Below are 27,163 nucleotides of genomic sequence, written 5' to 3' on the forward strand. Positions count from 1 at the left end.
AGCCTACCTTCTTTAGTGGACGTCATGCCGTGCTGACGTCACCGCGGAGCCACGCTGCACAAGTGGTCCAAACAACTTTTCCAGAGGAACTCCTCAATACAGCGCGTTCAGTCTGCTGCTAGAAAGCTGGGATTTAACAAAGTAGCCGAAGACGTGTTGAGGAATCAGCGGAACTACTTCATTTTGCCTTTGAGTACATACATATATTTAAGGTTTTTTTTCTCACTTTATATATTTAACTCTTACAACTGCCGTCTTTTTGTGGGAGTTATAAGATGAGGGATCTGCGGTTGTTGTTCCTCTTCGGGCTGGCGACTGGTTTCATCAGTGAAAAAGTAAGTCGCTTGCGATTTCGCTTTTATTGAAAATATCAAAACACGTCGTTGTTTAAAACCTGAATGTTATGTGGCTCGGTGATCTTGACTTTTTGTCTTTTTTATCCCGAGAAAAGACCTTAATTAGCCGCTCAGATACATTTAGAAAATGCCAGCCTCCCTAAAGTTTAGTGTTCATTTTGTTCTGGTTGTTTTTCTTTATTCAGGCATAAAGTCTAATGTTAGGCCGTTCAGTGTGTTTGTTTTCCTAACCTAGCCTACTTTTACTAATTGGTCCACCTGGACGTTTTATGATGCCCAACATGTGTTAGAAATGAACGACTGAAAATAAGTTGTTTTTTTAAAGCATACGCTGATGATTTCTTCCAGGAAGAAACTGTATTCACATTCGAGTTACAGCAAACTACGGACTGGTGTAGGTGGGAGCAGTTAGCCCCGGTTTACTGGTATTCACCCACAGGCTGTGTATTCAAGCCAAGTTCAGGCTTCCAGTTGGTGTCAAGCTCATACAGGGCCAAAGTCTGTTCAGCCTCCACCTCACAGCTTTGACATGTAAACCCAAACCTCCAGACATGGCCTGAGCTACCCATCCACACAGGGCTCGTGTCAAGTTTTACAAAGTCATTATTTGCTAGATTAAATTCTGTATCAGAAAATGATGAATAATTAACTGTGATAAAAATGCTAAGTGACAAAATCCTGCCTGACCTGACAAGTCGGACCTGTCCTGAACTACAAAATCCTTCACTCTCTTTACTCTCTCTCTCTCTCTCTCTCTCTCTCTCTCTCTCTCTCTCTCTCTCTCTCTCTCTCTCTCTCTCTCTCTCTCTCTCTCTTTCTCTCTTTCTCTCTTTCTCTCTGTCTGTCTGTCTGTCTGTTGTAAAGCTGGAAAACACCTGGAAATGACAGGCTAAAGCAGAGCTCTGAGCATTGTTTGTCACATGTGCAAAAATATCCTCGTTAGATGATTTATTTCACTGTAAAAGTCTCTCACAAGAGCCAGGACACTTTGCCACCGCTCCAGAAATGCATGATATTTTATATGATTTATGGACTGTATATTGTGAGAGGAAGAAATCAGAAACCTGATCCGTCCTGCTGGATATGTGTAGGCGAGGCAGTAAACATTGGCTTTATACAGAAAGAGTTGTGAAGACAGAGAGAGAATTGTTTAATGTATTTTTTTCCCCACCTAAAGCCCCATGAACTTTTATCTGACAACTAAGTATTGTAAATAGATGGGATTACTATTAGTTTAACTGCTAAAACTGTACTTTTATCATATTGCAATGTATGTCATACTCGTCTGCTCCACAAATGCTTTGATCGACTCCTATTTCATACCACTACCACACACTAAATTGCTGGGTGTGACGGGTTACGTCGTATATCAAACTGAATGTAGCTGTAGAATTACTGGTTAGTCAGTCAGTCAGTCAGTCAGTGACGCTGCTGACACGTGAAAAATGAATGTTGTAACCGGCTTGTGAGTTTGTGAGCTGGTAGTTTTGTTCTTTTCTGGATGGATGACTCACAGTGAGTCCCACTGGGCTCGTCCAGGCAAGCATGTAGCTGCATGTGTTACACACCCAGCCTTAGTAGGCAAGTAGGCGTGTGTCACCCCCTCTCTATTTATGGTTGTGTTCAAAGTGAGTCTAAAACACACAGATGATGGAAAGACCAGATTACAATTTCAATAAAAAAAAATTGTACTGATGATAATTCATGAATGTAGAAATAGTGGGTTGACATCCCAAGCTGGTATACAGTTTCATGTGCTCTCAGCAGCAGCACAGTATTATTCACAACATATTAGTCACGACGCTGTTCTCTGTCCCGACTGTCTGACTGCATCTGATTTGTGGCCGGACTGTTTCTTTGAGGCCTTTGTTGGTTGTACGTCTGACATGTTCAACCAGACCTCAAAAGAGTTAAAAGAGTAAACCCTGAGGGTACTATTTAATTTTATTATTTTTTTTACAATGGGAAATACCAGTGAGCTTTTCACCACATATCAGTGGTGAAAGGAATCTTACACGGCTCTTTGCTCTTTGCTCTACCACAGCAATTTTCATATTTTTAAGCCTTTTAACTGATGAAATCTGATCTTTTGCCAAATAGTGTGGACCAAGACCTTTTCAGTTTAGGGTGAGCAGATACAAATAACTGCGCTACATATCTCAGTTAAGGACATCATAACATCCTCAATGGGTAAAGATAAAAGGCAATATTGTGTCAATAATTCTGTCCAGGCCAACCGGGTTGCGACACAATATGGCGTCTGTTTACCCTGAGTTGATTACAGATTATTTTGCTCTAGAATATTTTATGTTTTGTGAAGCCTTTGGAGACTATAACTGCTGTTAACTAAACAGACACTTTAGACGCAGAGTGTGATCCAACCCTTTATGACTGGTCAAACAGACGCCCCCTCAACCACGGTGCTGCTGCTGCTGCTGCTGCTATCTAGATGGTGATGACAGGTCAGCTGTGTACTTTTGGCTGTTACACAACCTCACCCTCTCATTATCATTGACTTCCGCTTCATATGGAAATATTTTGCTGTAATGGCTATTAATCCAGCAGTCACAAAAACATATATGGATTTGTCGATTCCAAGTTTTAGTAAAGCATTCCCCCAAACGGACTCATTCACGCTCCCTGTAGTGTTTTATCACTGCAACCAGGCTGTTTCCAGAAAACTGTCTTCACTTGGACAAAGCACCGAGACACCAGATGGTTATATACGGTCTGTGTGTGTGTCTGTGCTATGTGTTTTCCAGATGTGTGTAACCTCTGACTGACCGAGTCAAGTCTTCCAGTAAACCCCAGAGCATAACTTCTTTCTGGTGAAATGGATGGACAAAGAGATTGATAGCTGATTTTATTTTACAGTGTCTGCACATGTGTTTGAGAACACAGTCCATTAGTCGATCAACAGAAAAGTATTCACCGGGGATACGTGATCGTCACTATGTAACTAAATGATGAATTGAAAAGAAAGTTATCGATCATACCAATAAATATTAGCTGCTGCCGTTTGGCCCGGCTCATACCTCCAGAAGGGATTGGCAATGATTCAGTTATTATTAATATGATCGTTTATAGACTTTAAGCTTCATTTTTTGAAAATAGGATCTTATCATGTTATCCTTAACACAAACCTGTTTGAGCTCATAGCATACTATAATCATGAAATGATTATAGTATGCCACCTGAGGTAGTAGTAGTACTGACACTAGTAGTAGTGTCAGTAGTAGTAGTTGTGGCCTCAGAAGGGAAGACAAGTTTAAAGAGTAAGCGTAATGTCAGCAGCAGTTCCAGTTTTGTGTGTTTCGTTTTGACAAGTGCAGCATCTGCTTTTGTAATCCCCGATTTAAAGACTGCAGGAACGCAAGAGCCCCCTCTGCCATTGAGACTCTGCTGTCTTCTGAAACATTATGTTAATGATTTCACGTTTGGCCTGTTTCACCACAATGTGAACACAACATCTGGCTCATCTCAGAATTATTTTCTCTCGCTGCATCGGTAGCTTGAACAAAAAAAAAAAATAGTCAGACGTCTTAAGGAGTCACAAAGGAGAGCGAGCTGAACAGTTTGTCTTCAGCCTTGATCTACAGTAGTTTGATTGATCACATAAATGTGGTCCAAGCTGAATGAAGCAACTGGCATTAGTAGGTGAAGTGCTTTGCTCTGCACTTATAGAATGAATGCACACATTTTACATCTGTATCTATTCTTCTTTATGCTGCCAAATGACAGGCAAGTGTTGACACAAGAAGACTCTAGAATGGAGTTAATTTATACCTTTTTACTTCTCCCAAGTGTGAATATTTATTGCACTAAAAGATCCCCTCATGTTTCACCAACACCTGTTTTTTTTTATTTTTTTTTTTAGAAACAAACAGTCTGTCTCTATCCTTTCCTTCCTTTCTCCCTCTCAGCACCTGTGTTAGTGGAAGCATAGTATACATACCAGACATAGTTCAGCCCTCAATGGGCCATATTCATCCAGTCCTGTGTGAGTGTGTGAGTGTCTGTCTCGCTGTCTTACTACCAACATCTGAGGAGCCATTCTCTCTCTTTGAATTTCAGACTCATTGTCCGGTTGCTTTCCATGTTACTCTAGTCTGCTCAAGCCGTTTGTTATATTACCGTCTATATCGGCTGGTTTCATTCTGCTTCAGACGTTGAGACAAGCTGGTAAATGACTTAATTTATTTAAGTACCTCATTTATTTGGTTGCAGCCTAGTTTTTAACGTCAGACGAAGCTTTAGATGACGAGACAAGTAGTGTTTTGGTTTTCATCATTCTCCTTCTTTGTATTGTTTGGGTTAGTGGGAGGTTTTCCTACGCTGCGATCTTATATAGGGTGTGTGTGTGTGTCCCTGTGAAGCATCAAAAATGACTGCCACACGCATGAAATGAGCAAAAATAGAAACAGCCTCCATCTACTGTACATGCTACTTAACCCGATGGTTAAACTCACAGACGCCAGTGAACACTCTGGCATATTTGGCTAGCATAGGTCATTGGCTGTGGGAGATGTTGTCCAACTCAAAAACTGTAGCGAGGTTCACATGTTTTCGATTAGTGGAAGTGTGAAAAAAGGAGGTCTCTGTGTCTCTGTGTCTCCTCTCTCCTGCTTGGATCATAATCTGTAAATCTTTTTCTCTCTTCCAGCTCTTTGTCTCCTCGCAGACGACCTTCTCCATGACAGATGACATGTACCTAGAGGGCCAAACGTCAGGGGACCTCCCAATAGATGATGAAGATGGTGATGTCGACGGCTCTGGATCTGGATACTATGGTAAGGATAGGATTCAGGGTCGTTTGGTTTGCAACATAACATTCTTAGTGTATACAGTTAAATGAAGGGTTCTCAAATACATCTTCATTTAGTAAACGTAAGGCAAAGTGTAAATGAATCATCTGGACTTTCTGTTTTTCCTTTTTCAAATCATAACTTCAACAGTCCAGGGCACTGTTTCCCAAAATCATCTACACTTACAATGGGACTGAGATGATCTTAGTCTTAAAGTGCTTTTGGTCCAGACTTCTGTCTTTAAATTTAAATTTCCTTTCAGGCAGTTAGTTTTATAGAAGTTTTCCTCATCTCGTGGTGTGTTCCCCTAATCTAATACTCCATCCACTCATTTACAAATGTTAGACAAATGAGCAACATTTGCACTGTCGACACAAGTGCTTGCATATTCAGACACAGAAGCACTCGCTCACAGTGCCAGATGTTTGTCCTGAGGCGATGTGGAGTTAACCATGCGAGGTTTTATTGGAAGCGCACAGATGTCAGACACTCTCTCTGCCTTCATTATCGATGACTCATTTTTATGACAACAGTGAATAATGTCTTGAAACATTTAGTGTGATCACAAAATAAACTGAAATGTGGTGAGGTAAGTTCCAGTAGGTTAGAAAGCTCACAGATTGCATTCCTTCTGCGTGTGGAAAGAACTGGTTGATTAACACCTCGAGGGCACATTTTAACATTGCGTCACTATGCTATTAACATATCTACAAAATGTCAACTTTGAGGATAACTGCCTTGTTTTCAGCTTTATGGCAATTCATTTTTCAAATAATCCAATGGATTTTTTATTTATTTTATGAAGTAGGAAAATCTTCTCAAACCATAAAGTAAGCCATAGTCCTTTAAATGAAAAAAAACGAAAAAAACGATGCAAATGTTTTTATACCGAAATCAGTCGTGGTGCGAGGTTGAAAATATACTCCCTCTGAAGTGTGAGGATTTGCGGTGATTGTTTCTTGTGTCTCAGCTTCCAGCAACTTCACAGATACAGAGAAGATACTCAGGAAGGTTCTCAACATCTCTCAGACCACAGTCTCCAAAGAAATGGTTCCAACTCAACCACCGCCATCAGCAGCCTCGCCTCTCAGCCCGTCAACCACAGCAACAGGCAGCCAGAACACATCAACCAAAGGGACGGACGCAGAGACGACAGCATTCATATTACCCAACGGGGTCGACAGTGATGAGGTTAAATATTGCTTCTCCTTTTACACGAATCCTTCTCTCAAAGATAAACAGTGATTAATATACTGTTAGCTATTGAAGAGATTCAAAGAAATATTACAAATGGTGTAACTGTCAAGAAATATCTTTGGACATTGTTAACAGGATAACATCCAATTGCACTGTTGATTTCCAACATCTGTATGAACCAAAGCCCTCCCAAAAATACATCAGTACATGCATACAGTTGCATTTTGACTGATAGTGAGAGTTGTTATAGTAAGACTGCTTTTAATAGTTATTATTCTATGACATATAATAATACAACTTTAAGAGCTTTAAGAATATATTTCTTCATGATCTATATGGTGCTATCCAGGAAGTATTCAAAACCACGTTATGCCTGAACGTTTGTTTCCGGCCATACTTTGTTATCCAGTGCATAATACATTTAATGATTGGTTCACACAGAGTACCAGCCCCAGCTCCACCACCATGCATCCCAGTGAAACTACTGCAACCACATCGGGCATGGACGTCACTGCAATCAATCATACCAACAAGGACAACAGTCTGGATAGGTGGGATGTCTCAACACCCAAAAACCGTGGAGATGAAGTCCTGATCGTACAGGTCGAAAATGAAATTCTGCCCGAAAATGGCCGAGGCAGAAAATATGAGATGGGCGCTTCCGAGGAGGTGACCTCTGACAACATGTGGGAGAGGACAGAAGTGCTGGCAGGTGAGGACAGATGTGCACTAGGCTCTACTGCATCTTTATTGTTCCCACATGTCTGGTTTAATGAGGTGATTCGTTTTTAGTTGTCAAATTTGCAAACTTATTTTCTGTGTCGAGTGCTTTTAGAACATTAAGATTTAGATTTTTGATGAATACATTTTGCCAAATATTGTGAAACATTTGCAACAAGTACGGGACACTTGTTATGAAAATGTATTTCAATCTTTCCTTATGCCCTCTCCAGCGGTGATAGCATGTGCAGTGGTTGGATTCCTCTGTGCGGTTTTCCTCCTCCTCCTCCTCACCTACCGTATGAAGAAGAAGGACGAAGGTAGCTACGACCTGGGAGACACCAAAGTTTCCTCAACGGCCTATCACAAAGCACCAACCAAAGAGTTCTACGCCTGAACTCACCAACAGGGACATTAAATGGAGTCTTTCTCCTCCCAATCACGTCCAAGAATGGATTTATAAACAACCGGAGATGTTCCTCTGGATGAAGTTTAAAGTCGAGCGCCTCTGTTCTTCTTCAGTGCTCCCACCATTTGGGAAAAAAAATAATAATGTCCTACCTTCTTCCTCTGCTACAGTTTCACGTCTTGCTTTATGATGTTCAGTGTTTGTGAAGAAAAGGTCATACGTAAAAATACATTCCTATCATTCCATTCTGGGGACGGAGTTGGACATTAAATACACATCCTAAATTTCAAGAGAGGAATCTTTTCTAGAGTATCGAGATGGATCACAACTGTTCTAGTCTAGGAGAGTAATCAACTTCAAAGTATTGAAAACACTGTGCCTGTCGACCCACGTTACGTCTCTAAGCTGAACCACACGTGGCGGGACTTGGTTCTGCGTTACGGACAAATCGATTGTCCCATTTGGCAGAGCTACAGTCTGAACTGTCCCAGCTCGGCTTACCAACATTGATGAAGTTTCAAAGAAACATGAATAGCATTAACACATTTTGAATGCTGTTATTTGGAAAGGTACCACACATGGGATTCATATTAACAAGGTCCTTGAAAAAAATGTAAACTCCTTTCCCTTTTATTTGAAGTCAAAATGACCCGTTATCATTTTTCCTTGTTGCATTTCATTTTCTGTACGCTTTCGTTGCTGAATTTAAGATTTTTGTTGTTATAAGGATTTCCTGTTTTTTCATATGCTGTCCAGTATTGAGAGATTTTGTTACTTTATCGGTACATATTTGTGTTTTCTCACAGATATTTGACATTTATAGAACTTACCAAATATAAATATGCTTTAATTGTTTTTGCCAAATTATTATTTTGTTTTGATAAGAGATTTCCAGAAGACATTTTGTGTTATATTCATACAGTGGTAGCTTTATGTCGTGCCTCAGCCTTGCATCCAACATTAGTAATATTTTCAGGACTATTGTACTTGATGACTGAGTGCTGCAAGCATGTGGAGCCGGATTGCTAAACTAGAGCCAAGATTAATGACTATAGTTCAGAAACCGTAGAAGTGACCAATGCTTTTTGAAGCGGCCAAAGCGCATTCCTTTCTGACTGTCCACTGTATACAGCTACAATAGCAAGCGTGAACACAAAGGGACAGTGACAATGCACATGACGGGACTATCCCAAATCAGTCATTTATGCACAATTTACAAATTTTTTTTAAAATTAGTTTCAATGTAAGATGGTGTAAGCATGTCATATTTTAAACACATTTCCTAATTCTCAATCTTTACGACACCAAACCAACCAAAGGAGCATGGGACCTTCCAGAGACGTTAGGAGCTTCATGCAGGAGGCAGTTAACAGACCACACGGTGGTGTTCCCTTTTGTTAGCGCGTCACTCTAACTTGTATACAGCCTGTTAAACATGTTAGTGAAAATATTGGGAATTTGTCCTCTCTGTGATGAATTTTAACACCAGCTATCTACTGCTTATTATGTGTCAAATACTGCTCTTCACATCAGCCTCTTACTGAAATGGGAGAACTGTTGTCTTGAAGCAGCGCTATCTGTGGCCTTACAATCTCTGCGAAAGAGTCAAATAAATGTTTTTTTAAACTACCGTTGGTTATCAAAATGACTGGGATCCGTGGTCGATACATACAGGGAGGTGGGGGCTACTGTGACATTTGTTGGGCACTTGAATCCTCCGTGCTTCACAAAACATTGTATATTCATTTATAGTTGCTTTGACCTTCGAGCTGTACAGAACCTCAACTGGATTATTTTTGTTCCAGTTTGGTCTAAAAAAAAAAAAAAAACTCTTCACCCGTCGTCCATACCAACAAAGATTTCATAGAAATGTCTGACATAAACCTTACTCATAGAGGATTAGGACAACGGGATAGCACTTAAAGATGATGACACACAATATCCTCTCTTCCAGGATCTCTGTACATTTATACAGTATGTTGATACTATAGTGTTTATGTATTAATTTATACTTGCTTAGTCGACTATAATCCAGGTTAAAAAGTCAGTGACAAATTGGGATTGTACAGTATTTACACATGATCGAAGCCTCTTTGTGCCTACTGCTCTGTTTTGTTTTTTAATATTTATGTTTTTCATATAAATGCATTTAATACATGATTCAAGAAGAATAATGAATTATTTGTAAATATAAGGAATCTTTCATTTTAATTTCAAAGTTGAATATGAATTGACTGAAGCCTTGATTTGAACAAATAAACACCTACACTTTGTGGGGACCAACCAGAAAACAACTTGCAGATAAAATCATGACATAAGCACACGAGGTGGCCAATAGAGAATTGTCTTGCTGAAATCATGTATTTTACGAGGTTCACCGCTGTATAAAAGATGTGGCTTTAATGCAAATCTAAAACTGGCTGTTTGTCATTTATTGGGATTTGGGGATTGGTCTGAATATAAGAGCATGCGTTCCTTCTTCGCTCTCATATGAACACACATCCACAGACAGCACAACAATACAGATCTCTTTCCCATCCCCCCCCCCCCCTTTCTACCTATCTTTCCCTGACACATACACAAAATCTGTGTAGTTTTTGGCCTATGAGGCAGTAATTCTATGTTTCCACAAACTCATTTTGGAACCTCTCTATTGTATTCTCTGTGCGGAAAAAGGCAAAACTGAGTCCAGATTCTTTAGCAAGCCTTCCAAGCATTCTTCAGAAATTCATAGTGTAAATAGATCATAGCTCTGACTGGGCGCGTTTAGTTCTTAATGGGCTACTGGGAGGACAACGTTGTATTAAATGTTCCTATATTGAAAGGTCAGTAGCAGGTAAAAATAGATTTTGTTCATTTCCTCCCAGCCTCAAGAACCTCTTGCAAATATGGCAGAAAAAAAAGTTTTCAAACCACTGTGTTAAACCAACCCAGCAGCATGTGAATGGAGCCAAATGGTCCGATGTTTTTCAAAAACCTGATCATGCAGAGAAGAAAACACAAATGGCAGACGTAAGAGGCTGGTGAAAGACAGGAAGACACTGACAGTCATATATCATTAAGTAAACAGCAAATGGCTGAATGTCAACAGAACTCCGGTATATATACGTTTCAAATAAGTGTAAGAATAGTGTAAACATTAATCTGGCCCTTCTCGCATTTCAATGACTGCAGAGGAATGCAGATGATCAGTGGTAGAGGACGGAGTGTGAAAACCACAGACTTGGATATTGGCAGAGTGCTGCGTTTTCTACAGCGCTGTAGAAAACGTCAGAAAGCGTCAATACAATATACACCAAGCACTGGACATCTTTTGGGCTACTAAAACTGTTTTTCATTTGGAGCATTACAGTTGTATTTTAGTTAAAGACAATCTAATAATGAAACTAAAGCTAAACACAGTGTCAGGAGTGAACATAAATTCGAATTATTGAATGATCAATGTTTAGGTTTAAGTGCTGTGCTTTGAGAGTCAGTAATGATTTTACCTAAACGTTCTGGGGCGATGTCTAATTCTGGGACTAATCAATGTGTGTTTTGATAATAGCCTATTGATTGTCACATAGTGTGCGCTGTAAGTAGTAGTAGTGTCAGTAACGAAATGCATAATCTGAATAGACTATTTGAAACAAATTGACTAATACAATTTTACCATACACAACTTTGTGCGGTTTGTCATTCATAAACTGGTTTGATTTGTACAATATTTTACCGCTACAAATTTGTACAGATTGTGCTTTTATTGTGAAAACTGTCGGACCGGCGGAACTATCAGCACGGAGAATCACGAGCACGGAAACGGTGTGTATATTCTGGTATTCTGATCAGAGCAGGCTGCTCTCAAAACTGTAATAAGTATTGTAACGTCAACTATAATAACATACATTTAATGGAGGTTTCAAATCAAGTTTTATGATCGTAGTTACTCTCAGAACTCTCAGCTGGCCGTGGTCAATCAGCAGACACTGGAATTGTAGTGCACCTATATTACTCCTGAAATTATGTGTGTGTATTCCTAGCACTCCAAAACACCTTTGTTTAACTCACGAGATGCAGGTAACATGTTTTATACTTAATGTTAATATAATTAATTTAATCTTATTTCCACAAATGCAATTTGTATATACGCTTAGTTGAAATCCTATTTTGAAAACCGGATGTTGTCTGACGGTAATATTTCCTGATTATTTGAAATCCTATTTTGAAAACCGGATGTTGTCTCACGTTAATCTTTCCACTAACTTTGCAAAGTCCTTCGCTCGCTCCCGATCTGTGCCGTTTGAATGCGTTTACCGTGAATTTCAGCATATAGGCGCATTAAAATGTAAGTGTCTGCTGGGTTGACCACGGAGATCTGAGTGTCTGCTGAGGTTACTGCGGTTATATGTTACTGCTACAAATGTGTACAGATTGTGCTTTTATTGTGAAAGCCGTCGGACCGGAACTAACAGCACGGCGAATCACGAGCACGGAAACGGTGTGTATATTCTGGTATTGTGAACAGAACAGGCTGCTCTCAAAACGAATAAGTATTGTAACGTCAACTATAACAAAGGCACCAACTTCGCCCGAAGGGTTCGTGTTTGTGATATTTAATGGAGGTTTTAAATCCAGTTGTATGGTCGTAGTTCCTCTCCATCCTCAGCTCGTCTGTATGAAGGTCTGATTCTCTTAACGTCAACAGTTACTGATAAAAGAGGAAGCTGAAGCTGACTTTGTTGAAACAGTACAACTTTGGTGGTGTATTTGAATGGATAGCTCAACCACTAAGGTTAAAGTTCAAGCTGTAACGTTAACATTAGATACTCTGCTCTCAGTGCTACAAACATGTTCTTGTTGTCGGTGCCAAAAAACACCCAATAGTGATGTAGCTATGCTGCAGTATTAAATAGTCTAATTTAGAGTGAACTCTCTGGGATTACACAGCATTAAGTTGTTGGTGGTTTAGTGGTGGTTGGTATAAATTGGTAATACTGAGCTACAGTTCTACTTTGGAAAGTATAACGTGGTTGATTAACTTCAGAACTGCACCAGATTAGTGATACTGTAGTATCCGTTGTAGAACTTGTTGGATCAATCAATGAATGGCTGCTTGTTACGGGGAATTTCCCTGTAATGTAGCTATTAATCACATAGATGTTTTTTCTTTCTGCAGATGGCTCAGGAAGGTGGACCACCCTTCCTCCTCTCCCTCTCCATGTCTCTCCTCATGCTATCATCTCTGTGTGGCTGTCACCCTCGCTCTCCTGGATCCATAAGGTCAATGGCTGCAGCCGGGCATGTATCCAATCATACCGCAAGGAAAGGTAACCAATACCCTCCTATACCTTCAGACATGTAGTAAAGGATAGAGCCATGTAGGCCTATATGTATGAAAATCAGGGTTGCCATTCATTTATTTTGAATTAGCTCACACAGGTGTTTTTTAACGACTCTGGCTAATTAGACCTGTAGTCAGGTTGACGTGTGGTGGAGCTTTGCTGGGAATGACGTGTTGTCACCAAACTCTTTTGAAACTGTCCCGCCCTAACAGATGCAAGGAAGCTAACAGAAGAGTTAGCGAGTTGTCAATCAAGCACAATCTGTACACACCCACTGTCTTGAGGCAACAGAAGTGAGAATACCTGGCTAAGGCTGTGAATGGCCTTTACTAATTGAAAAACAGTTGAACAGGAACCCAATTTTAAACAGAAACACCTATCCTGTGATTCTCGCTTCTCTCTTTAGGGATCTATTAAACAACGCCCACATACAAGTCAATTTATTGCAGATTGATATGGAGTGTACACTCAGTCATTGTGCTCAGTTTGATTACAGCTGACGTACACTATGTAAGGTAGTGTGGAGAATTTCAGTATTAAACGCATTATTAGTAGGATTAAATAACACCCCTAGTGGTGAGTAGAAGGGTCACAATAATAAATATGTTAGTCACAATATGTTTCCATATGGAATGTATTATGTTTATAATATCCTCACTTATAGAGGATATTATATGTTACAGTATATTAACTCATTGAATGTATTAAATCATAGAAGTATAGTCACTAAAGGTATTAAAACACTGTATGAATAGTTTTGAGGGTCAGTAAGGGATCATTTTGAGTGAGCCTTTTCAGAGGTGCAGCAGGGGGACAGACAACTGACCAGCAGGTCAGAGAGGAGGAGTTCAAGATGTTTGCCACAAAGGATCGATCCAGGGAGGGGACAGGATTCAAATGGAGCCAATCACTGATCAACGGAGGATCATTCACATGTTTTAGGACAGTTCGGACACTTTCCGACTGTCGGGGGATATAAAAGACAACGTTCGAGAGAGCGTTCCTCAGACCACTTCCGCTCTCGTTTTTCAGTACCTGAATTCAGACCTGTGAGTGAGATGCGTGCATGTGGTCTCTGTTCTCGAGAACATTACTATTGATAGTTAATTCAGTTTGTAAGTGAACTTTGTGTAGTACATTAAATATTGTTTTTAATTTTGAACCGGATCCAGCTCATTCTTCTGATGCGCGTGCGCAGTAAGAAGCTCGCAGCAGAAGAGTACCTGCGGCCTGCAGGCTCTCTCATCCTTTGTTTTTAAAAACCTAACAGTAGTCACCGTAGGTTGTAATTGCTTCCTTGACCTGTTATTTATACGGTTTTTTGGGACAGGTCTTTGTACTTGAATAAAGTGCAAATAAAAATATACATAACATAGTGGCCTGGCTGTATATCTAATTCCTCATTTACTGTATCTACTCAAGTGACAAAGACAATGTATTTACTCATTTTAATGTTTTTGCTACAAGGGTAAAAGACAAAAAAAGAAGATTTGGATATAAACCCTGAGTTCCTTTTTTGAGTGTTTCTGTGTGGTGTGAATCCAGTCTCAACAATAGCTGCAGAGGTCGCAGGCTACGCTGATGTGGCCAAACAGATCATTGACCTGGCTGTGTTTGGAGCGGCCCAGAACCGCTCTCACAGCCGGCTGGCCGACTTCACCGACACCATAGGGAACCGTGTGAGTGGCTCGCACAACCTGGAGATGGCTATCAAATACATGTACGATGCTATGGCACAGGATGGGTTGGACGTACATTTAGGTGAGTATGCCTTGTTATCTGTCTCGCATAGATGCAAGACATGATAATTGTGCAATGAGGATATTCTTTTCACAAATTAAGGGATCTCTTTCAGCAATGTCTTGCCATCTCCTCAGTGCTGCAGTATTTAGTTTTTTGTGTCCTTTGTCCACCTTTTCTTCTCCAGAGCCAGTCAAAATCCCACATTGGGTGAGAGGGAAGGAGAGTGCAGAAATGATTGCACCCAGAGTCAAAAGTCTGGCTATACTGGGACTGGGCAGCAGTGTAGGGACACCACCTGAGGGTAAAGACCGTACTATATAAAAAAAATTTGTAATGCTTGTCGTCCACCTCCTTTTAACTCCTCCATGTCTTGCTCTTGTCTCTCAAGGTATCGAGGCAGAGGTGTTGGTGGTTCAGTCTTTTGAGGAGCTGAAGAATAGAGCCAGCGAGGCCACAGCGAGGATTGTTGTCTTTAACCAACCATTTGTTAGCTACGGGGAGACGGTGGCTTACCGCGCTTATGGCGCCTCTGAAGCAGCCAAAGTGGGAGCTGTGGCCACACTCATTCGATCTATTACTCCATTCTCTATTAACAGGTATCCATCCATCCAGAAAACGTCTGAAAATGTCTCTGGTGTAATGAGTGTTTAATCAAAAGATCCATTAGTCGTTTGTTTCTAGTCCCCACACAGGTTTGCAGGACTACCAAGATGGAGTGAAGCGCATCCCTTCAGCCTGTATCACTGTGGAGGATGCCGAGCTAATGTGGCGTATGGCACAGAGAGGGCAGAGGATCGTGGTCAGACTCTCAATGGGAGCAAAGACTCTACCAGATGCTGACTCCTTCAACACAGTGGCTGAGATAACAGGCTGGCAACACCCTGAGCAGGTAGACCGCATGCCCCCATCACAGACACATGCCTGTCTGATTCATCTACCTCTGTTTCTTGTCATGCAACAGTCTCTCTTTTCCAGTCTTTTAGTGTTAGGGCAATTCTTTTTGGGGTTGGACTTTCAAATTAATTGTATGGGAAACAGTTGTCCTGGAAACACTGTTGTTATTGAGTTCTTGTTTTTCTTTCTTAATTAGTCATTCTCTCTTTTTTCCTCGGTTGGGTGGGACCAGGAAATAATCGTGTACCTCTTTTAGCCGACTCCACAGTTTCCACAGTTTTATGTTTGTGTGATCTAATCTTTCCAAAGACGTGCTGAGGCTCTAAGAAATATCCCTTTCCGTTAGTCAGTATAATTATATTTATGTGGAAAGACAGCATTGTGTAAATGAAATACAAATCTGTTAATTATGATTTTTGGATTGTTTTGAAAAGAAAAGTAAAAATAGAAGATTTCAACTTTTGAAAATTCCCAAGACATGTCTCCACCTTGGCTTCCTATTTTCATTAATGCCCAAACTCTAACCATATGACATTTGTTAAATAAATTACAATAAGCCAGGCATTCCTGCATTCTTCACAGATGATGGCATTTTTTCTATTTGCGACGAGTCTAAACAACTCAAATAAAATGCCAGGTCTGCTGCCGTTAACCTTCAATGTTAACCGTCAATGTTGATGCTCAGCAGGGACATTTACCTGCAAATAGGATTTAAAAACTCTGCTTCCAGCATGCAGTGCACAGAGCAAACACATCACCTGACCCAACTTGCAGTTATGCAGTGCAGTGTCACACGATGTCACACACAGGTCCTCAGCACACATGTGGGTAGGGACCTAGACACGTTTGGCAGGTAGAACCTGAGAAACAGACAAAGTGCTGCTGATCTCCAAATACATGCCACTCTGTTTGCAGAAGAGGCCGTATGATACCATATACCCACTAATGTTTCTGTCATTGAGTGGGCAGGGCTGGAACAGTGCAGTGGGTTCAGGCTACCAGATGTGGCATGATGAGCACACGGTGCACATGTTACAGATGTGGGTACACAGTTAGAACTAGAGGGGGAGATTTAACTTGGAGCAGGGCCAACACCTCCTATCCACAGGGACAGACCCCCAGTCTGGTTGAACTAGCACGTCCTAAACAGCTGAGAAGAGTATTTAAAACTTGATCTGCACCATTTTATTAAGATGAGTGGTACAACCTGTGGGGAACATACTGTAGCAAGAAAGTGACGGGTAAGCTTCTTGTCAGACTTGACCAAAAATGATTTAACATTTTCCATTTCCTGAGTGGAGTTTCCACAGTGTTCTTTGTGAATCATGGTGTGTACTGTATATAGGTGGAGGTTGCCTTGAGTATGGGCGTTTATATTGTTGTTAAGGAAGTGTGTATATTGCATTTGGGACAGAGGCGTTTTGTAATATCTGACAAGATATGTTTTGTTGTTAGATGACGGTAGATGGTGTTTGCATTGGGAAATTCCCGTGTGTGTGTGTGTGTGTGTGTGTGTGTGTGTCAGTGTGTGTGTGTGTGTGTCAGCCTTTACTCTCTCACAGCTCCCTCTGGAGCCTGCAAATACATCACATCCAAGCATTATTGTCCAAGATGGCCAAACACAAGATTAGTTTGTATGGTACTGTGTCCAATATGTTTCAGCAGTTCCCAGTGGATGTTATTTAAGTGAACTATGTTCTTCTTTACAACAACGGTCTCTTTGGTTTAACTTGTGGAGGAGCTAACTGAATAATTAGCAAGGAGACTTGGATTAGAGGAACATCGCAGGCGTCAGCTGTGTTACTATTCTGATCTGGGAACCAACGTTCATTTCATTATAGAAATGGGAAATGAAATGCATGACATGGTTGACATCATTTCTGGCTCTGTGACTTTGTGCTCCAGCTGAAGCAGCAGTTGTGGTTGGTGTCTGTACATGCGCCCACACTCATAGATAGATGTACATTTGAGGTATAGTGAGTCATTTCCGCAGTTTAGCCACTCGGAGTGGATGAGTTGCTTGGATTTTTTTCCACCCACTCGACTTCTACATCTTCCGTTCTTTCTTTTTTTTTTACATTTATTTATTTTTTTATTTTTTATTTTTTTTTAATGAAAATGTTACCTTTTTAAATCTACCATGTCCTGGTGTAGGCTTTCTGTTGATAGTTACGGCTAAAACACAAATCATGTTGCTTGACAGTGATCGGGACGCGTAATGATCATAAATATCAGTGTGCATTGGGTAAGAAAACGTTTGTTTTTATTCCCATCTAAACTGCATGTCACTGAACCACATCTAGACATCCTTTACATCCTTTGTTGATCTCTCATGATTTAAACATGTAAACTACAACATGTTTAGTTGTCCCCACTGTCAACACATTGTAAAAAGACTAGTCAGGTAGCTCTACTCAGTAGAAAGAGGGACAGCGTAATAATATAAAGTGAACAGGGTCAACCAATGTAACAATTACAGTACAACAGAAATAACCAATGTTTTTTTATGAGTTTCAACGTAAATGAATCCTGATAAACCTGATATTTCAACACTGCAGGTGGTCTGCACAGTGTGTTTATTGTAAAATCCCTGATGCATGCTGTAACCTGGGATAAACCCAGACATGGAAAAACCCAGCATGTTTGTGGAAATTGATGTAGAGGTAGATATTTCTGGTTTTGCAAGACCACTTCAGTGGATCTTGCACACAGCACCGTACCCATGTGTCTTATATTCCCAGCTGATGTATTTCTACGTCATGTTAAAAGCATTTAGGTGTGTAGACTACACATTTCACAAATGTTAATACTATTATTTTTAATAATAAACATTCCAATTGCTTTAATTATGTAAAAACATTTATCGAAATGAGCATTTCTGATATATAAGAAGAGACACATTTACTTTTGATTTACTGGAATGTGTGGCCTTTGGGTCATTGTGCTGACTATGCTTGGCAGAAATGTTTTGTAACCTGGAACATAAGGTCGGGATCATTTTACTGACGGCAATCCCACCCCTTACAATTCCTGGAAACGAAACAGCGATAACACTCTGAACTGTGTACTTTTGTTTCTTTGTTTTCCTGTTTTTATAAGTTTGTCTGCCCTTGCTGATATATTTTTATTATTATAGATACTGAGTCCCATTTGATGCATATTGTGTTTGTGTGTGTGTGCTGTAATAAAATGTAGGCCAGACATGGGTCAGAGAGCGTTATCTGATCCTATTCTCTCACACTTCGCTCCAGATCAGACAAATGCTCAAGTTGCATGGAAACGCACCTCACAAAAGTGTCCCACCACGGTCTCTAATATCTACGTTTGTATCTCTTTATCTGTCCTATCCGCTAGGTCGTCTTACTGAGCGGCCATTTGGACAGTTGGGATGTGGGCCAAGGCGCCATGGATGACGGAGGTGGAGCCATGATTTCCTGGGAGGCCCTGTCACTCATCAAAGACTTGGGTAATATAGACACATACATACCGTGTATACACACACGTATACAGTTTATGACGCCGCACAGATGAACTTCCTCAGAAAGACACATTTACATGCAGTAGAAATGGGTAAAGAGTATACAGACAGCAGCAAGCTTACACAAGCTCAAAAACAAACAATGTCAAGTAAAAGATTTACTTAATTATTTAGCTTTATGTAACCTGTTTACTTTACTGAGATAAACAATATTTTTATGTCAAGTGACAAGACCAGAAGGGGACATCTGTAACAGTCAGTAGAAATATGTACAAAAGCAAAATATAGTAAAGCTCCATGAACGAGGGAGAAGCACAGAATCCTCTCAACAGCCGGTTAGTAAATGCGATGAAGACAGCAGAGTATCCCGTTCCACACTTAGGGACAAGTTACAAAACAATTCTTCAGACTGTAAACAGTAACTTCCTCCGACTGTTGCAGAGTAGCAAGGACAAGCTTAATTAGGAAACGGGCTCGGATAAACAGTACAGTACTGTTGTGGACAAAATAATGCAAATGAATAAGCCTACAGTGCTAGGTTCATCCAACTACCAGGTCCAGGGAAGTTGTAGTCAGGAATACAGTAAGCTTTAGTGTGTATTACAAGTTGTAAAGAAAAGTTGGAGCATTGTCATCACTATACATGACAGTTGTGTCATTTGTTAATTGGAGCTGTAATCTCTCTCTTTCTGTTTGTTCATTTGTTTTGTGTTTTCATTTGAGTCTTCATGTGTTTCCAGGTTTGCGTCCGAGGAGAACTTTGCGGACAGTGCTGTGGACAGCTGAGGAGCAAGGTGGAGTCGGAGCGCAGCAGTACTACAGTCGACACGAGGTACTGTCCTGCTAGTAAGACGCTAGAAGGGTCAGACCACACGGTGAACGTATATAGTATAGCAGTGTAGAAATGTACTTCCAGTGATCTGGACAGACTTTTTGTTTGTGCAAAGGATCTGAATAGCAAATCAGCTTGCTTAGAGCTTTGACGGCCTACCAGCCCACAGTCCATAATAAAATACACTCCCCAAGGACTGTCTAGTTCTTACAAAATAGGAACTTACAGTGCCTCAGTCAGTCAAGGCAGCTGTAACAGCAACTCCTAGTGGTTAGTATGTGTGTATGACTCACCTCCTGAGGCCTTGTATGAAGAGTGGCTCACAGTTTCCATGGACCGAAGCTTGTATTGTTTTCAATCAAACACAACTTGTTTGGATGATTGTTTTTTTGTCTGTCCATGCTCTCTCTTGGCCTTTCACATCTCCTATCTGCTCTGTCTCCCTCCTTTCTCTTCTTCCTCTCCACACCCAGGTGAACATGTCCAACTTTGACCTGGTCATGGAGTCTGACTTGGGGACATTTGCCCCGGTGGCTCTGCAGTTTACTGGCAGTGATGCAGCACGAAAGGTAGGATTAAAAAAACAAAACAACGCAAAACAATTGTCTGTCACACAATTACCAGTATTTATTCAGGCTTGCGTATAAAAGTCTGAATTCCACAAAGCACAGATTCTGCAGTCAGTCCAGAGAATGTGCTGTATTTCCTCCATCTACTCCTTACTTCACATTACACCTACATTCAGACCATTGCTTCCTAGATTGGACAGTTTAATCTAGTCACAACATTTAACCGAAGTAACCTACGGTCTCTGTTGAGCGTTTAAATCACATTTAAAAGCATAAAATCCACGCTTATCCACATAAAATATACATTCTGAGGTTGTGCCACTGTAACATCATGGTCACTGAATGTTCACCATGGGTTTATAGCCTGGTGACTGAATTACAAAGGCCATGTAATGTAACAATAAGACGATGCATTTTGGAATTACAATACTTTAAACAATGTTGAGCCATGTTTAAAAAACGCTGGCATATTAACAGACTGTGTGATGAGCTGAGAAGTGACTAGACTGTGTCTGTATCAACAGGTCATGGCAGAGGTGGTCAAACTGTTGGCTCCCATGAATACGACCAAACTGGAGGCACACGGAGAAGGGACAGACATCTCCCCGTGGATGCAGGCAGGAGTACCAGGTCGGTCGAATCAATGTGTCTTATCTGTCTGTCTGCAACTAGCAACACATGTCCATGACATGACAATTGAGCAAAGTGAGACATTTGAAATAGGAAGTAACTCGTCATTAGCAACCTTATTTCTGTGGTTCTGGTGTTAATACCTTCTCTTTTGTGTGAAAGGGCCGTGTAAACAGAATCACATCCTCATTTTGATTAACTATGAACATAATACCGTAGAGAATGGAGAAGTGGGAGCAGATATCCACTTTATGTGGAATTTCTTAACAATCTGAATTGAAACTTACTTCTAGTTTAGCAGTAAGGGTGAGCGACTGTATTAAGCCATAACATTATAGTTACATTGTCACAATCACCAATGCTATACTTAAAGGTAACTTTGGTTTATTTCACTTAGACACAATGTTTGGAAAAGGGCCCTGAGAATTGGACCTTGGGCCTATTGTACACATTATAGGTCTGTAAACACAAGAAACACCACTAAATATCTAAACTAAATGCTACTACTACTCCTAAATAAATAATTAAATAGAAATAACGGCACATAATCAGTATAACAGAAATTTGTTTTATTACAACACGTCCACTGAACCTGTATGTTTTTATATTTTTCCATATAAAAAAGACACCTCCATACGCAGATGGTTGAATAATGAAGACAGTACGATAGGACCCAGCTTTAGGCTGCTGACAGTTTTCCAGTCAACAAGGAAATGACAGTTTTCATGCTGGCCTGCATCCGCAGTCATTCTCGCACATATCACCAGTAGCTTCACACAATAAATGAGTGTGACTTTTTTTTTCTCACTTTTAGTTCCCGTTTCTTATACATGTTCGACATGATGCACTGTAAATTAACCAACTTGTTACTGTAGAAGAAGCTTGCAGAGCTGAAACTGGACCTTGCTGTCAAATGATTTACTTTTCATCTACTGGCCAGTATTGTTATCAACCCAAGTATCCTTTTCTGTTAAATATCAAAGATTTCACTGATGTCTTCACCTGTTCCACTGTTAATGTTAAGGTACCATCCCTTGTTTAGCAGTGACGACAAGAAACTGTACCAAGCCATAGAAGTTTGCCTCATTTTTAAACGATTATCTGCTCTTTCTATCTTTTATGTGGTCCAAACCTCTTCTCTAAAACTCTGTCTAGTTTTACTAGAAGTGAAATTGCACTGTAGTCAGAAAGACAATGTGGTATAACTTGTGGAAGAGGAACTGAAGACATAAAAGAACACAAAAATATTTCAACCTTCAGCCAAGCAGTCCACAAACGCATCCCCAATAACTCAACAGGATAATTAGTTGCCTAAAGATGTTCAGTCGTCTTAATATTAAACAACTCCAATAGAGCAGCTGACAACTTGGTGCCGTACTCAAGTTTTCAGAAGTCTTAATTGTTCCATTTAATAATCTGTCATTCACCAACTCCTCTCCATGAAGAGATTTGTGGGTAAAAAAAGAAAACAACAGCTGTTAACCCACGACAGTGACAGTTGAATCCTCTGGTTCATGAACCACCAGCTACGTTATGAAGGCCCTTCGTCCTCGTCTGTAAGGCTGAGTCGAGGTCTCTTGGATGGTCTCTTTACTATTGTTGGTTGTAGTAACAGGAGTGGACTGTCCAAGGGGAAGGTGAGGGTGCACATGCCACAATCTCTGCTAGGCACTCTCGCCTGGGTAGCTTCAATGCACCGACAAAGAAATCAGTAATTCTGTCAGTCATGTCTACAGTTGCAAAATGATCGAGCACACTTACTCTCACTGTAAGTAAAAGCAGAAGAAAATTGAATGTACAACTTGATATGTCAGACTACAAACCTGTACTTCGAAAGCGATTCTGCAGAGTTTTCCTGGATAGCTGTGTGCCGACTGATCTTCTCCCTGGGGGGTCAGTCAGAGCTTCCATTGATGGCTGTGTGCCGACTGATATGTTCTCTGGGGGGTCAGTCTGGGAGGCCACGTGTCTTACAGCAGGCAACATTCGACAGAAACTGTCCACTGTGCCCTAAACAGCAACACAGGGAACAGCGACCTTTATGCATCAATCCTCACAAATATTTTAAACAACTTTTTTTCTTAAACATGGCTTCTAAAACCATAAAAATAATATAATCCTTTATTAGTCCCGCAGTGGGGAAATTCACAGGATCACAGCAGCAAAGTGGACAGTGCACACAAGATGGTATTGTTATCTCTACTACCACCATTATTATCATTACTTGTACAGTATATACATATTTTATCAAAGATGACGCTGGAAATGTTCTTTATTTCAATCGTCATGTATATACAGGTACATACATGAAATTTGACCTCTGCATTTAAACCCGTTCTTAGCATTTAGGGGCAGTGAGCTGCTGTAAAGCACACGGGGAGCAACGTGGAGTTCAGTGTCTCGTTCAATGACACTTTTGAATTGAACCGCCAACCTTGTTGTTAAAGGACGTACATTTATGTTATTAACAACAAATTACATGAAAAGACCTAAGTGTTAGTCCGTCTCCCATCCCCAAGCACAACAGATAAATCTTTCAAAATCAGTCACAAATATTTAGCTTAATTAAAAAAAGGATAAACAATTTGCTTGAAGATGCCTAACATGAGACTATAGGAACATTTCAATTGCTCTTAAAATGGCAACACCTGAGCACTTGTGATTATCAACAGCAACAGTCTTGAATCTCGAGTTTACCATCACTCCTTTAACCATCAAATTGTTTTTGCATGATCGACATGTTTCTTCAACCAACATGACAAACATTTGTTTAGCTGCTACCCTGAGCAACGGCAACCACAGCATCTCTGTCGACTGAAAGGGACGTTGAAGGGACGGTACATCACTCACTGATCAAGGGTTCATAAATGGAGTGCTGCAAGGATGATGTCTTTTTTTGTAGGCCAACCCGGCCTACAAAAAAAGACATCATCCTACTGGTTCCCTCGACAAAACGCCGAAATTTTTGAATATTGTAGATAATGAGCTTTTTAGCAAACAAACATTAATGATACTTAAAATTGTATGATTTTTGAAGCGTAATTCTGGCATAGCTTCTTTTTTGGTGGCGTCTTTGTTGGCGTATCACGGTCACTTTTCTCCTCTTCTTGAGTCTTCCTCGTTTGTGCCTTCCTCCGATTACCATTTAAGATAATAATAAGTAGTGGATCTTCAACCCTGGCAAGTAACTTAGTCAAAAACATTTGGCACAAATCCTCCCAGAACAGACACCTGGTCTGTATGGGAGAATTACCCTGACATCTCGGAGACATTCACTTAAATGCTTCTCTTTCGGCCTGGCTAACAAAAAGCTCTACTATTTGCTCCAAGGTACATCAGCAAGTATGCCATTACTTTGTAGTCATTTCAAAAGCATTGAATAAAAAAATTAATAAAAAAAAAATACATTTACGGCAGCACTTTGTCGTGAAACCAAGTCATTTGCATGTAACTTGCATTATGCAATCAGGGGGCGGTACTCGTGTTCCGGTCTGACGGCGGCCTTCCTCTCTCAAGGCGCACTGCTGTTAGGAAGCGGTCCATGAGGTGGAGCAGCAGCGGCATCCCGCTCCATGGATCGGCATATGCCGCTGAACCACAGAGCCACACCATCGGCCACTTTCAGAGCTCGAGTATACAAACCACATCGGAGTGGACAGAAAACGACGTTAGACTGACGCATTAATCTAGTGACTGGTCTTATAAAGTCTAATCCCCTTCCTGAAATCAACTGAAGATGGAAACTAATTGTAAAGAGTTAACAAAACCAGAGAGGCTTGCATTGTATTTGATGTCCTTATTTTCACGTGTTCTGGGTTAGAAGTGTTACTCACCTGTGTGACCACTGTCGCAGGGTTAGGGACAGCATCGAGATTTAGGTGAAGCTGCTTTTTGAATCCCATCTCCACCTCTGCATAGTTGGAGAAGCACTCGCGCGTAAAGTGGAGGTTGCACACGTAAACGGGAGCGGAGGGTATGTCGACCCGTCCCATTGCGTGCAGCCAGCGGTGTGCCGTCTCTCTGTTGGACGGCAAAGAGTGCAACCCCTCCGTGCTTTTACACTCGGGATACGCGCACTTTCGACCCATGTGTGACAGCTGAATTCAGGGCAGTCTAGATGTATGGGATGAGCTAGCCAAGCTAAAACAAACTAACTTCAACTTGTTTCATTGGTGGGTGGATAGCCAGTCATTTTTGCTTTAACGGCACCTACTGGTCTGGAGTGTGAAATGTTGGATTTGCAATAAAAACAAAAAATTTTCATAACACAATAAAACAAAAATCCAATTCAAGGTCCACTCATCAGCCTTTTCTGGTGCTTTCAGCCATATAACGTGATCTTCTTCAGTAGATGGTGCCTGGTTATCTGTTATATCTGTGGCACTTATTCTCCATGTGGGGTTAAGAACAAACGGACCATAGAAGTAGTAGCTTCACAAGACAAGCCCAAAGCTCCCCCAGCAAAAAATATTAAAATTGAACCATGAGGCCAGCAGCTATGCTCAATGTTTTCTAGAAAAAAGTTTTATTGAAACAAAGACTTCTTTCTTCTCTCGGTATTTAGTGTATTTGGTTCTTTTCCACATGCTCGGCCAACAGCTTTAATGAGTTATTATTTAAAGGAATTTAACCACTCCTTGTATTCGTCAGACCCATGTTCCCCTTCCACAGTAATGTCCTGGAGAATTACACCAGATGCAATGACGTTTCTGTTCACATATACAATGTAATGACTTTGAGTGCAGGATTGTTTCAACAGTTTTGATTTTTATTGTGTTTTCTCCATCTTTTTCTCCATCCCTCCTTCAGGTGCTAGCCTCCATGTGGCAGACAGTCGGTACTTCTGGTTCCATCACAGTGAAGGTGATACCATGTCGGTTCAAGACCCTCGAGACATGAACCTCTGCTCGGCATTGTGGGCCGTGGTTGCCTATGTCGTGGCAGACCTACAGGACATGTTGCCCAGGTAGCCGGTTAGCACACAGAATGCTGAGTGAACAGGAAAACGGGATGATCACTTTTAATTCCAAAGCAGTCAAATCCAACTTTTCTTTTTTTAAAGAAAAATTTGAGATTGAATGGCCGGATTTAAGAAATCATTGTTTACATATTGAATGTGAATAGTCCTTGGATAAACAAGTGCATCTCTTTTAGATGAATAATAGTAAATTAAACATAAATCAATTTTAAAATAAAAGTAAAACATGGTAATGGTAATCACAAAAATATTTTTTGTTTTTAAATAAAGACCCAATAGATGTACAACACATTGTAGCTCAGGGCTGTCTCATGATTATCTTGAATGTAAAGGAAACTAACGTTCGGTGCGGACCAACGATGGGGCATTTAAAGGTTTGAAAACCCAAAACAACACAATATATGCTTATATGATAATCCTATTTAATGATTTTAATGATTTTTTTTTACCAGAGAAGAGTATTTTATGCTTAGAACGGGAGCGACATTTCCTCTTTTTCAAGTAAAAAGCTTATTTTTAAATGCTGGTATACTGAACGAGACAAGAATAAAGGACTTACCAATACCAATGAGCTCATATGAGTGTGTGTTGAGAAATAGTGGAGCTGTCCAAATTCCCAATGTCAGTTTCCATTGTTGAATAGAAGAACAACCTCATCTTTAAAACGTTTGTTTTTTAAAATCTATTTTCGTGTGTTTCTTTGATTGTTGTGGTAGAGGTCTAAACTATTGTAATTCCTGCCTTCATCCTGCTTAACTGAGGGCATTTTTTACAGGATGTTCTGTAAGATTTTACACTTAAAGAATAATTGCAGTGTTGAAAATAATCAATAAAGTATCAATGATTACTTTACACTGTCACTTCCATCTGGTCTTCTGCTGTAATAGTTTGAATGTTGCTGCTCATGTAGTTTCTGTGACGGAAGAAAGAGGAAGATGATGAGACATAAGCATCTACTCCATGGAACGGAGAAAGAGGAACACAGGAGGTGAAGAAAAGAGCAGAGATTGCACAGATGAGGACAGGAAGTAAAGAGAATTCATCATTTTGGGGCGCTATGCTGACCAATGCAGCAAAAACAAACAAACACACACACACACACACACAGACACAGACACAGCTGGGATCTCTCTACCCACTGAACTGACAAGTCAGCACCCCCGAGGGGTGATGTCAGGGTGAGTCAGTCAGCCAATGCAGATTAAGTCATTTTAGAAGCACAGATGTGTGT

The 27,163-nt window shown here is 40.5% G+C and overlaps 2 protein-coding genes across 4 annotated transcripts; both read left to right on the forward strand.

The window, feature by feature from the left end:
* The first annotated feature begins 78 nt into the window (after positions 1-78).
* LOC142969638 (uncharacterized) lies at positions 79-9,117 on the forward strand. The gene is made up of 5 exons (XM_076109633.1): positions 79-335; positions 5,020-5,146; positions 6,132-6,352; positions 6,800-7,070; positions 7,312-9,117. The coding sequence occupies exons 1-5, from the start codon at positions 276-278 to the stop codon at positions 7,473-7,475; spliced, it is 843 nt and encodes a 280-aa protein (XP_075965748.1). The 5' UTR covers positions 79-275; the 3' UTR covers positions 7,476-9,117.
* Positions 9,118-11,867: 2,750 nt separating this feature from the next.
* On the forward strand, positions 11,868-26,784 carry LOC142969332 (carboxypeptidase Q-like). Of its 3 annotated transcripts, none has more exons than XM_076109171.1 (11): positions 11,868-11,964; positions 12,643-12,793; positions 14,354-14,569; positions 14,736-14,852; positions 14,940-15,147; positions 15,233-15,440; positions 18,800-18,911; positions 19,664-19,755; positions 20,229-20,324; positions 20,849-20,954; positions 25,764-26,784. In XM_076109171.1, the coding sequence occupies exons 1-11, from the start codon at positions 11,872-11,874 to the stop codon at positions 25,922-25,924; spliced, it is 1,560 nt and encodes a 519-aa protein (XP_075965286.1). In that variant the 5' UTR covers positions 11,868-11,871; the 3' UTR covers positions 25,925-26,784. The 3 variants fall into 3 exon arrangements, with proteins under 3 accessions (XP_075965286.1, XP_075965288.1, XP_075965287.1); XM_076109173.1 differs by having other exon boundaries at positions 11,943-12,062; XM_076109172.1 differs by lacking the exon at positions 11,868-11,964 and adding an exon at positions 12,024-12,147.
* Positions 26,785-27,163: the final 379 nt, after the last annotated feature.

The sequence above is a fragment of the Anarhichas minor genome, unplaced genomic scaffold (assembly GCF_050575085.1).
Source record: "Anarhichas minor isolate MPS153535 unplaced genomic scaffold, ASM5057508v1 ptg000041l, whole genome shotgun sequence".
Classification (NCBI taxonomy): Eukaryota; Metazoa; Chordata; class Actinopteri; order Perciformes; family Anarhichadidae; genus Anarhichas; species Anarhichas minor.

Excerpts from the sequence above, each read along its gene's own strand:
- LOC142969638 (XM_076109633.1), top strand. The coding sequence starts at position 276 with ATGAGGGATCTGCGGTTGTTGTTCCTCTTCGGGCTGGCGACTGGTTTC. Across the intron at positions 5,147-6,131 it reads CTCTGGATCTGGATACTATG|CTTCCAGCAACTTCACAGAT; the intron begins GTAAGGATAGGA and ends CTTGTGTCTCAG. Across the intron at positions 6,353-6,799 it reads ACGGGGTCGACAGTGATGAG|AGTACCAGCCCCAGCTCCAC; the intron begins GTTAAATATTGC and ends TGGTTCACACAG.
- LOC142969332 (XM_076109171.1), top strand. The coding sequence starts at position 11,872 with ATGTTACTGCTACAAATGTGTACAGATTGTGCTTTTATTGTGAAAGCC. Across the intron at positions 14,853-14,939 it reads TGTAGGGACACCACCTGAGG|GTATCGAGGCAGAGGTGTTG; the intron begins GTAAAGACCGTA and ends TTGTCTCTCAAG. Across the intron at positions 15,441-18,799 it reads GCTGGCAACACCCTGAGCAG|GTCGTCTTACTGAGCGGCCA; the intron begins GTAGACCGCATG and ends CCTATCCGCTAG.